The 12275-nt window shown below is 40.6% G+C and overlaps 1 protein-coding gene across 3 annotated transcripts in view; it reads right to left on the bottom strand.

Moving 5' to 3' along the window:
* The window catches only part of COL22A1 (collagen type XXII alpha 1 chain), a 222545-nt gene that overhangs the window by 46620 nt on the left and 163650 nt on the right, over window positions 1-12275 (bottom strand). For all 3 annotated transcript variants that reach the window (XM_068672709.1, XM_068672708.1, XM_068672711.1), the window contains 8 exons: window positions 11703-11752; window positions 11237-11272; window positions 8411-8473; window positions 7178-7231; window positions 6319-6360; window positions 4425-4457; window positions 1166-1219; window positions 576-629 (listed from right to left, as the gene is read on the bottom strand). In XM_068672709.1, the coding sequence (XP_068528810.1) occupies window positions 576-629; window positions 1166-1219; window positions 4425-4457; window positions 6319-6360; window positions 7178-7231; window positions 8411-8473; window positions 11237-11272; window positions 11703-11752 (386 nt within the window). The remainder of the gene's footprint in view (window positions 1-575; window positions 630-1165; window positions 1220-4424; window positions 4458-6318; window positions 6361-7177; window positions 7232-8410; window positions 8474-11236; window positions 11273-11702; window positions 11753-12275) is intronic.

The following is a 12275-nucleotide window of genomic DNA, read 5'->3' on the forward strand; positions in this document are numbered from 1 at the left end:
TGCTAAGACTGCTGTTAATTTGTTTATACCGCTAATTCCCTAGTAATAGATGATTATGTAGCTTGGACACAGTACAGATGAAGGCAGAGTGATTACATGGAAACATACCCCAGTGGTAAATGGAAATAATGGGCATGAACCAATAAATTTTTAGAAGACAATTGATACTATAAATCTATTTCACATAAGACATGGTGCCTTCAGGATCAAATGGGCTGGGGTTGAATCTGAATGTTCTGCAACACTTTGCTAATGCATTGCAGTAACTTATCTGTGAGACCTGTGCTTTGAAGGCACCAAAACAAGATGCTTTCTTGAAGGAACCTGAAGTTGGAAGAAGTCTCTCAGATGACACTCATCTTGATACAGAGATGACATATTTCTGCTTTGATTCTCCTTATGTTGTCCTGATGTCCATCATGAACAAATACCTCTACAGAAGTCCCTGAACTTACAAAAATGAAGGAGATGTGGGCTGTCGGTGTGTAGGGGAAGGATTATTTCCAGTGAAATGCACCATGAAGGCAGTCCTCTTTGGTCATACCACAGCTTGCTTTCTTTCTGTCCCTTCTTACCTGTAGTCCTGCAGGTCCTGGGACACCCTGTTCACCTGGGACCCCTGGTAATCCCTGCAAAAACAGAAGCTGAGGTGGAAGAGCTGAAGAAAACTGTTCAGTTCTTCTCCTCATCAAAAGAAGATATTTCTCCTTCCCCCCATCAAGAGAAGAAAGTGTTGTTTTTTTTTTTTTTATGGAGGCTTTGACTGAACGGGAGTCTGCCTCTCCTCAGGGCTCCCTCCAGAACAAGAGCAAGGCAGAATATAAGCAGAGTAGCCAAATGCATAATTTAGCTAGGTCACATCATTTCAAAAGCCCTTAATAAATCCTGTACAACCTTACTGTCAGCCAAGCTCTGTGTTGAAAACCCCATAGTCCTTAGCCACTAAGGCCCTGGGATATAAATCAGGTGCTTAATTTCATGCAGTCATCTATCTTCCTGTAGAGCCAAAGCCAAGCACCCCTGTGGCCATTTCTGATGAGAGAAGCATGCCAGCTACAGAAGGAGCATGTCCCACCCTCTCCTTCCAAAACAGACAGTCTTCAGACATGTCTTCGCCCTGATAAAGTTCAAAACTAGCTGAAAAAAAAAACGTAGCTGTCCTTACAGGTTCTCCACTTGTTCCTTGATCTCCTTTCTCCCCTTTTGGTCCAGGTTCACCCTATATAAAACAATAAGGAAAAAAAAACAACGGAGAAATAAAAGCTAGAAGGCACACCAGTCATGTTGTGATATTAATTGCAAAATATGTTCAGTTTAAAAAGAGAAGAGCTTCCCTTCATGGAGAAGAGTAGTTAAAGAATTTATGGTCCTAAAATTTGATCAATTCAGCTCCAATGTATTAACAGGCCAGATGGCACAACCAACAGCAACAGCACCACAGCCACTGCATTGTGCTGTGCATCAGGAATGTGGTCCTACAGTCCTACAGGGGGAAAAATGTTCCACATAAGAGCAGCTCCCTATTCCACCTATAAGACAGAGGTGTTCAGGGTCTCAACTTGAGCATTTCCAGAAATATGTATTAGATGGCTTTTCCAGATCTCTAGTTTTGTTAACACCACCACAAATTCATGCAGCTTACCCCCCTCCTGCATTGTCAATATATCCTTCACTACCATCACTGACTAATAGGATTAATTTACCTCTCTTCTTCCTCTTTAAGTAAATTGAAGATGCTTTCACACAGAAGTTCATCAGCTTTGTTGTGCGTTCTTTAATAATAATCAATAAGTACATATTTCTGCTTTTTATAAATTGGGTGGAATTGCACACAATTATGGTACCAGCCAGAATAACTCGGTCACTACTTGAATAACCATGGTTGTTTATTTATATGACTATATGTATTCAGGCAATAGCACTCATTACTTATTCATTATTTATCATAGGAGGTGTTTCAATTATGCAATCAAGGAACAATAAGAACATCAGTGATTTAAGCACCCCCCAGCACACACGCAAGGAATAGTGATCAGTCAAAATGCAGAATCCGTGAACAAACCAGTTTGTATTTTATCCACATCTACTATTTGCCAATCATATCTGCAACATCTGGGAATTCAAAGTCCATTTGCAAATGATTCTCTAACAGACAAAATAAATGTAACAGCATAAATACTACTTATGTCCGTATTTATTATGCATTATGAATAAATATTATGGTTTGTGATAAATAATTTGAGGAATTTTACTTTACAATTAATACCCCATTAGACCAATTCTAATGAGGCAGTCCCTGATGCCATCTACTGGCCTTCAGAAGAATAGTGCAACCACATGAAGTACTTAAAGCAAAAGTCCTATCTAACAAACCTAAATGGTTGTGCCTGAAATTTGTTTTGCACAATAACATTTCAAGCTCTGAAACCCTTTTAAGGGAGCAGAGCAACAAAGCACAGACATATATTAATAAATTTGTAGCTAAGGGTGGTGTTACTAAATGTGAATAAGGGCATGTATTATCAGGGAGAACAAGACTGCAAAAGGAAAAAGTAACTCAAGAGGTAAAAGGAGGAAGCATTTTAATATTCTCCTTTCTCCTACATTTTCCTTGATATTTGACTTGCATGTCAATGCAAAATTGGCAAAAGTCCAGTCTGATGTCCTTGCACAGCCACAACCAAGGGCAGAGGTTGTTTTCCTTAACCCAACCTGCCAGCAAATCTGCCTACGAGTCCTTCCCAAATTTGCTGAATCCGTGACTATCCGCTGAGACTGTTAACACTGTCCACTAGTGCTGCACATTGTGGAGACCTCTGGCCCCTGGCAGCTGGACTTAATCCACTGCCACCCACTTCTTTTCTCCAGCTCAATGAACAGAAATGATGTGGTGACGACTAACAGCTGCTACCAAGCTGGGCCAGATTGGTAGCTTACAGCTTTCTTGACCTCCTCTCTTGGCAGTGTCCTGCTGTACTCTCAATTAATGCATTCATATTTTCTGTACCATTTGAAGGAGAGCAGGGAGTGGGGGCTCAGCTGTGGACAGCTGCAGTGGGAGGCAGAAGGCAAAGTAAGGAGCCATCTCCTGTTTTACTGCTTTTGCCATTTCCAGACATCAAACTTGACCACCACTGTGGTTCTTATGCACCCCATCTCCAAGAAATATTTAATAATGTTAATTTTCTATAGATATATAGATATACATGGAAAAGTTCACCGTGCCCCATGGAAGAAACCCCTCTACTGCCCTGCTGGATCAGTGAGTTTCTGCAGAGCTCATGGCACCCAAAACACACAACAGAGCTGTGGTGATAGGTAAATAGCAGCCCTTGACTCACTTGGTCAGAGCTTTTCCATTTCTGACAATTATTGTGGTGTGTTTTAAATGAAATAGATTTAAACTAATAATGAGGAAACAGAGTAATGGTGCTGCTGCCTTCTATTCAGGCTGTGTTTCCTGCCTCTCCCTGTTACTATACACCACAGACTGAATGGAAAGCAAGTGCTGTGCTTTGGAGAGTGCATGACAATTTTCAGCACCCTGCTGTTGCTGCAGCCTCTATAACATAACCCATGACAATCTCCTGAGGCATATCATCACCTTCTGACACCTTAATTTGGAAAGCTGCAAATCAAAGGTAACTATTTTTACCTCTCCTTCTCCTCCCAGACCTTGCAATGCTATGTGCAGTTCTGTGCAACAGTAAGCATCATCGCATTTAACTTGCACACGGAGAAAACTCTACAATACGACCCGCTGACACACTTCAAGCCTTTTATTCTTCACTGTCTTGCAGCTCATTTACAAAAGAAATGCACTCAAAGCAAAAGGTTACTGCTCCTCCTGTGCACTCCTCCTGTGACTGCAGCGCTACAAAGACCACATAAGATGTCATTTTTCTGCATATTTGCTTTGTATATACATTAGCAAGCTACGAACAAAAAGGAAGAGAGAACCAAAGAAATCCTGTCTCCATTTCCAGCACTGCCTCACATTCCTATTTCCTCCACCTCTGAAGAACCTGTCAAACACACTTTCTTTTTTAATACCATGATTGCAGCCTACCTCTGCCATTTATACATGCCATAAAGCCTCCTGATCCTTAACAGGCTTATTCACATACCAATGATGTGATCCTAATAATGCCAGGTAATTCCCACTATGTACTGTAAGCACTCCTCATTTAAACAGTGGGACAGCATGCAGCTGTGTCCTGAATAAAGCTGATTTGGACATTGCTGTACCAGGACACATCTGTGGCACTCATCACTGCTAGTTACAATGGTGAAGTTACCCAGAACCAGGCTCAAATTGAGCTCTTTACAAAAAGCATGTAAATAACATTGGAAATATTAAGGTACTCTGTCTCTACCAGAGAGGCAACAAACTAAAGGTCATCTTTGCTAGTGATGTTACTTACAGGAATCCTAGGGTGTGGGGTGAAGAAGGCTGTCTGAAACAGAAAGAGGAGTGTTAAAAGCATCATCATCTATTTTCCTGGAAATGCAATAACTTACATACTCTCCTTGTCATTATAGATTATACATTGAATGTATCCATTAGCAGGTTTATAAATGAGCAACGCATTATAACATCTGGCTGCTTGGAAAAAAGCCCACAAGTATCAGATATTTCCTAGAAGATTTGAAATATGAACATAAACTCAAAACTGCCCCATATGTCCCACCCCTATGAAAAGCCAAACAATCTTTAACCTTGAGCTATTAGCAAGCTCCCCTCACATTTCCACTTGGAGCCATCTTCAGTATTATTAAGCTTTCTGACTCCATGACTGTGCTTGGTAATTTTTTTCTCTACTTTGTACCACCTATAAGACATGTAAGACAACATAGGTGGTTGTCTCGTAATGTGGTCATCCTGAAGGACTGACCCCAAAAATAAGGATCTCATTTAGTAGAGAGAGGCAGTATTTATCATCAAAACTGATAAAATCAGGAAAAAAAATAGTCCTTGATGAAATGAGAATACGTCAAAATTGTTATCTATTTTTACAGCTGAGATAGAAATTACCTCTCCCTACAAACACAGGAAGCCTGAGTGGTCAGTCATATCTTTATACCTAGCCTTGTGCTACTACATTTATAAGACTTTTCCAAACCTTTGACCAAGACACACTCTTCTCACGAGATCCCATAAAATACCCTTTGTCACAGAGCAAAGAGACCCAACTGATGTCAGGGAAGAAGTTATAATACCTCCTCCATTGCTGCACAAAGGCTTGTAGACATTGGATTTTCACCAACAGATGTTTATTCAAATTCTCTCCAAAATCTGTGAATGTGGCAGCTGTAATCAGCTGTGGCAAGCAAAGCTGAAATGTGGGTGTTTGCTGTTTTATGGAGGATCTGTGGCTGGGATCAGCCCTTCTGTTGCAATGAGAGGCCCATTCCTAGTGCTTGCTCCAAGCTGCTTACTCAAATTTTGCTAGAGGGTAATGTGGTGTTTTTCTATTTACTTTCAGTGGTTGCTGGTTTAAATTGCCCATAGCTACTTTTGTTGTAATTATGCTCAGGCTTCCAAAAGACATTGTGCAGGCTCGTTTAAAAAAAAAAAAAAAAACAAACACCTGATTTTTTTGTTTGTTTGTTTGTTTAATATCTCTTATTAGCACAAAGGATACGTGTAATCAGATATGATTTGTTTGGTTGTGGGCTGGATCCAGTACTGAACCCAAGTATCTAGGTACAAGCTGTGGGATGAGAAGGTCTTCCTGGGCTTTCAGCACAGGAAAGCGCTGTACACAATAAATGCTCTAGGAGGTTACAGCATCGTTGAAGCTGAATCTTTCACCCCATAAGCTACTGTCGGTGAAAAGTGGAGTCCTCTGCTCTGCCTGGGAAAAGGTGAATTGTTCACCATAAGACAAGTTGTTGTTCACTGGCATCTGTTCTGGTATCCCATCGACTGTGAGATTCCAGGTGGGAAAATCTAGCTCACCCTAGAAAATCTGTGCAAACATACTCCCCATCTTCACCCATGACCTTCATCATCAGCTCCTACAGCTGCTAAATATATCGCAAATTCAAAATAAATGCTACCACAAAACAAAGACATAGGAAAGAGCTGTTTCCAAAGAGGCAGAGGAGTGCACAACCTCCCAAAAATATAAAAGACCAAATGTGCCTTAATAGTGCTTCTCTCAAGCTAAGGGAGTTAATCTGAGAGTAAATGGGTCCTAATGTTTCTGCAAAGAAGTACAGATCTTGAAAAGCTTTGTTACTGAGGCATTTGTGTGGGAGAAATGTAATGATGCCCAGAACATTGCTTGCAGCACAAAATATAACCTTACTTACTGTTCCAGGTAAGCCTGGTGGGCCAGGGGAACCTGTGTCACCCTAGGGAGAGAAAAAGAAGAATATAACTAAGGATATAAAAATCTGTGCAAATAAAATACAGCTTTACCATCAAGAAGATGCAACATTACAGAGGAAACGTAGCCTAATGACAATCTGTCAGTTCAGAGACACTGAAAATCCCGGAGTCCCTGAGTTCAGCCTTGTCTCATGGATGGAATTTACTCCACTGTTCTGGCCAGAATTTCTGCTGTCCTAATTTTGTTGCACACAGGATGCTCACTTTGTTGTCTTTATCACCTTGCAGTGAATTTCTAATGTTACTCCATCCCCTGTAGGAGTGATATAGAGCTTAACTTACATTTTAGGTTAAAGCTGATCAGAATTCTTGATTGGAAAGTGTGTTTTAGCTAAAACAGTTATGCGAGGTAAAGTTGCACACTCACCTCACCCACACTAGAATCACCGCCGTAGCTAGTTGGGGACCACACTCCGCTCCCACCCCAGTGCCTGGGAGTGGAAGACCCCACTGGTTGCAGTTGCTGGCATTGAGGTCCCCCCAGTCACTCCAGTGGCTGGCACTACAAGCCAGGGGCACCCACAGCATTGGTCTGACTCCAGCAGCTGGCACCTGGTTCATTCATAACAATCTTTTCCTACCTATCTACCCCCTCATTTTTCCTCCAGTTCCTCCTTCCTCTGTACATCCCCCAATGGGACTGCAGAGCTCTGCAGTTCCTGCACCATCCCAGTCCCATGACCCCTCCCCAAACCCTGAGGATCTATCAGCTGGGAAGTCCAGGTTGACTTATCTGGAAGTGGCACCTGTAGTTTGATAGCCCACCAATTAGTGGCTTACTTTTTCTCCTCTTTCACCTTTCAGTCCCGGGAGACCATCTTTTCCTTTTTCTCCCTAAATGCAGAAAAAGGAAAGCAGGAAATTTGATTGTATCAGTCTCGTTTTACAGTTTCAGTTATCTTACCTGTCATCCAAGATGTGGTGCAAACAATTGAAAGGGTAACATTTTTCAGATGGCTTCACAAAATCCACACTCTTTTCAAAAAACAACCACTGATGATTAAGTTCATGGAAAAGAAAGCACCAATCCTAAATCAACTTGCATGTAGAAGGTCCTATTGACTGATGCAGTTTTAAAACACAGAATTTTTCCATTTGAAAAAGACAAGAAGCAGAACCAACTTAAGACTCAGAGAGAACAACAGTGCTACTAGTTTTCTTATGTTGAAAGACTTGAGTCATCCATTCACTGGTGCCTACATCTCTACTTTGCCCAGGAAACTTGGTGTCCTGAATGGAAGACCCTTAACAAGAATGATGTGAATATTCCTCAAAGTGCATAAACAAACATATTTATCCTGTATTCACATAAGAGCTAGATGACCTACCTTTCTATGATTTTGTGTAGACAGAGAATATATTCTATATTCTACACTCTACAGTGTATATAATACAGCAAATCAACCAGGAAATCTTGAGTCAATTTTAGATCTTTCTTGCTCACATTCAAGCACACATCAGCTATCAGGACTAATGGCCTCATTGACATGGCTAAATTTACTACCAGGCCCCTGATCCAACTATTTTTCAGTGTGTAGATGCCTCTGAAGGTCTAGAACTAGCTGGGGGAAGTACAAAATATCAGGACTTGGGTGGAAATTAGGCCATCAGAAAATAATCCAACCATCTGGAACCTTCTCCAGAGCTCAGTGACAAGAGGAATTTGGCATTTTAGTTGTTATCATCATTTTTTTAATGTTCTTAAATCATGCAGGTATTTCTGAAAATGCCTTATGAGTACTATACCTCTTCCACTGCCTCGCAAGCAGTATGACTTCAGTCAAAACCTTCTGTGCTCAGGATAGATCCTGTTCTTTAGCACCTCCACTGCAGTCAGTAGTGGTCACGAGGCAGTAAAGTACCACATTGGAAGGGGTACTTGGTGGTCTTGCTAGATGCCACCACAGCAAACCAACCAAGAGAGAATATTATCTAGGCACACTTGAAGCACCAAAGTGTCCACCTGGAACCAAATGGACAAATAAAATCAAGTTATGGCTTGAAGTTACTCACCTGGTCTCCTTTTTCTCCTCTCAGTCCAGGCAAGCCCCGAGGACCAGGAAGACCTGCCTCACCCTGAAAGTCAGAGAAAGTAGTAGGTGAAATTAGTAGTAGGAACATTCCTCAAGAATGCCTTCTACTAAAAACAAACAAACAAAAAACATTATTAGTCTCAAAATCTCAAGCATCATTAAGAATGAAAGGGAAGAATGGCAGGCTAAACTCTTCACTTGCTCATTCATGTAATTTAAAAATACATCAAGGCTGGCTCTCAGGGCAGATTAATCCAGCTTGCCCTTAGGCTGGGAAGGATGAAACCTTGATTTAGCTGTCTATTTTAATGCATGACTGATATTAGTCTGTGAATTGTTCAGCATTCATAATGACTGCAGTTACTTCTTGATACCTAGTCACACCACAACACATATGGGCTGTACTGAACTTTTTTTTTGCCCTGGAATCATTATATGTGTGTCTTGATGGGAGAAAACAGCATCTTGTTCAATTACAACATATATTTTTTCTTGCAAAATCGTTACTTAAAACAGCAACTGAGATCTCTCTTTTTTTGCCTTTACACAGTTAGCTGAGACCATGAAATTTAGGGCAAGTTTTCTTCACGCTGTTCTGTAGCAGCACCAAGCAAATAAACAAGAGCAGCTAAAAATAAATAAATAAATAAATAAATCTCTTTAATATTTTAATCATCTCAGGTAGTCTGGTAGTGCAAACACAATACTCTAGTAATCTGAACAGTACAGATGTTACCTAATGAGCAGGTCTAGAATTATCTTGATGCGCTATTTCACATTTGAATTTGTTTCTGTCTGAGCCTCACCTTTGACTTTCTGCTTTATAATGCCTGTTGTTGGAGTAATTGTAATCTCTGTGTCATGTGGTTTGTTCTAAATATATCAAGTATTCTTAAACTTAGCTACAAGTTGACCCAGTTTGTCATCTGAAAGTAATCACAGGGTTTGTTATTTATAACTATCCTGCTACATGTATTTGTAGTTCAATATCTAAAAGAATCTCAGTGATGGACAGAACCCAATTGCACTAAGCATTGTAGGAACATAATTTATAACTGGTAATTCCCTCTTTAAAGAGATTATCTCTTTATCAGAAGAGTCCAAACATTATCGTGATATAGGTGCAATGAGTCTGCAGAAGAACTCACAGGAGGAAAAAGATATTTTGCTGACTGAGCAGAACTGGGAACATCAGGATGATGTTTGGAGCATTTTAAAAGATGGTGACATTTGGAGATAAGATGGAGTGCTGTTTTTTGAGAGCCACTGAGGGATCCTGATGATGAGATCCCAGAGATCATGAGAAGGACTAACAAACAGCCTAATATTAAAGAGATGAAAAAGAGAGTATTTAGAATTAAAATAAAGGCATGTGGTGTAAATATGGTCTCTAGAAAGCTACTGAAGCAAAATGTCAATGAGCTTGTATGAGCTCAAAGACAGGAAGGTATTAAGAAACAGTCAATGTGGATCTGCTAAAAACTAATCATGTTAAATCCATCCAGTTCCCTCCCTTGACAGGATAACTAAGCAGGCAAGAAGGAAGCATTTGTGTGATGTATCTTGACATTAGTAAGACGTCTGACACAGGCCAACGTAACGTTCTCATTAGCAATCTACAGAAAAACAGAGTAGAAGAAGGCTCTCTGGAGGGTGGTGTACAACTGATTAAACAATTACATTCACACACCTGTAACTGGCTTTTGCCTTTCAAATTCAGAGAAAGATGAAGTGAAGTCCTCTAAGGGCTTGCACTATTTAATAGTGACAGAAACATTTATATAATGTATGGAGAACATGATACTGTGGAGAGAGAGGTGTTTTGGGAAGGGGGATTAAAATTCAAAACAGCCCTGACAAACAAGGGAAAATGGCAATCAGCTCCTCAAAGTGAATAGGCAAGGAGAGACTGTCAGAGCTTATGGAAAGCTGCTATATGAAATTCCTCATGGACACCTTCTTCTGCTACTCCTTCTAGTCCAGCTGATGGTACAGATAGTGTGTGATCTGTTTTACTGCAAAAGACAACATGGGAGCAGAGGTTATGACCATTCTCCCCTTTCATCTTTATAGCAGATGATTGGACTGAGACCGGTAGGAGAGAAGACTGAAGCTCTGAGATTCTTCTATTGCTGGCTTATACTCTATAACTCAGTATCCAAAGTTGTATGCCAAAGATTTAAGACTGTCTGATACAGGTATCTCTTTCTCCAGATTTTCATGCTGCAGGTGAAAAGGTGGTGTGCAGACGATGACATTAACATCTCTGGTTAGTGGTCCTGATTGAGCTTCAGGCAGCTTTAGGAAATCCCAGGATGGTTCCCTTGTTCCTCTCTGAGCTCAACAGATTATCTGCTGAAACCTAAATCCCAGTGCATAAAGACGAAAATAACTGTGTAATTTCTAACAGTCAGCTGGGGTTATGTGCTAACAAGCATTTATGATCTAGAAATGACTGCATGACCCCTTGCATCTCATAGTTACAAAAAGTTCATCATCATCCAGAACTGTCACTAGCACACTGGGTTTATGTGCAATGTGAAGGAAAAACAATCACTTTTATGCCACTCTGCCTTCCTTTTCTTCCTTATTTACCTGCAGTAAGAAGACTGAATTTTCTGAGATACAGATAAAACTGGATTTAGTATATTTGCTCTGGAATGTCCACATTATTTTTCAAAACTCGAGTCTTGTCTATTCACTTGCTGACTTTCACTCTTCTTTTTATTGACAGATGGCTTTGTTATTGCATGTGGTCACTTTACATTGCTCTGAACTTGCTGATAGCATAATTTTTTCTGCTCACCTGTTCACCAGCTTGGCCACGGCTCCCTGGTTCACCCTGAAAACAAACAAACAAACAAACAAAAAAAAAAACATGACTTTAACAGTGTAAGGACAAGACCCTGTTGCAAGAATGCTTTCTCATCGGTAAATTGTACCCCCTATTGTCATGGCACATGTTCTTCTACCTACTTTCAGAAAGGCACTGAAACTGCCTTCTTGATGTCTTAGGATCCCAGACCACAGGGATCTAATGCAAGGGACAGATGAGATCTTCCTACACATGTAGACTTGAGAGAGGAGCATCAGATGTGGTTTAGTAACTTGGAACACCATGAACAGTAAGATGCACTGAGCCATAACTGATTACCCTGTTATCCATCAAACTTTAGAGGAACATTACCCTCCTGACTTCAGCACAAGCCCTTCCAAAATCACACCTTGGCTGACTCAGTGGCTACAGCAAACTATTAAATAAAATTACTTACCTTGGGGCCAGCTTTTCCAGGAAAGCCTTCTTCACCCTTTTCCCCTTGTTCTCCCTGCAGGGAATACGAGACAATATTCAAACTCCTCTGGTAGTGGAACATGTCTGCAGGCAACAGTGAGGAATATTTTGACTCAGAGCCCCGGTATCAGCCTGAGGATGTAAATGGAGCCACATGGGAGTATCGTTCCAGGAAAGTTTTACCATTCTAGCACTATTTGCAGGCACACCTGCAGCACCAATAAATCTACTGGGATATCTCTGGAATAACACAAAGTCAACTGGTGTTATATTAAAGATTTCCAGAGTAAATTCGCTGGAAAACAAAATCTCCATTCAGTTTCTTTAAGTTGTATGTGGTGAAAAAGTCTACATTATTTCTGTTAAGAAAAACAGATAATTGTGGGGTTGGAGTCTTGGTCACTGGAATGTTTAGGTGAAACCTTTGAATCTGATCTTTCAGTATAGGTGGTGTCTGCATGGAGAGTAGAGACTGGTGATCAAGAGCTGAAACATGCTGTGTAGCTTGGAAGTGCACTGGATACTGCAAAGGGCTGTGTATCAGGGTTAAAGA

The sequence above is a fragment of the Anas acuta genome, chromosome 2, assembly GCF_963932015.1.
Source record: "Anas acuta chromosome 2, bAnaAcu1.1, whole genome shotgun sequence".
Taxonomy (NCBI): domain Eukaryota; kingdom Metazoa; phylum Chordata; class Aves; order Anseriformes; family Anatidae; genus Anas; species Anas acuta.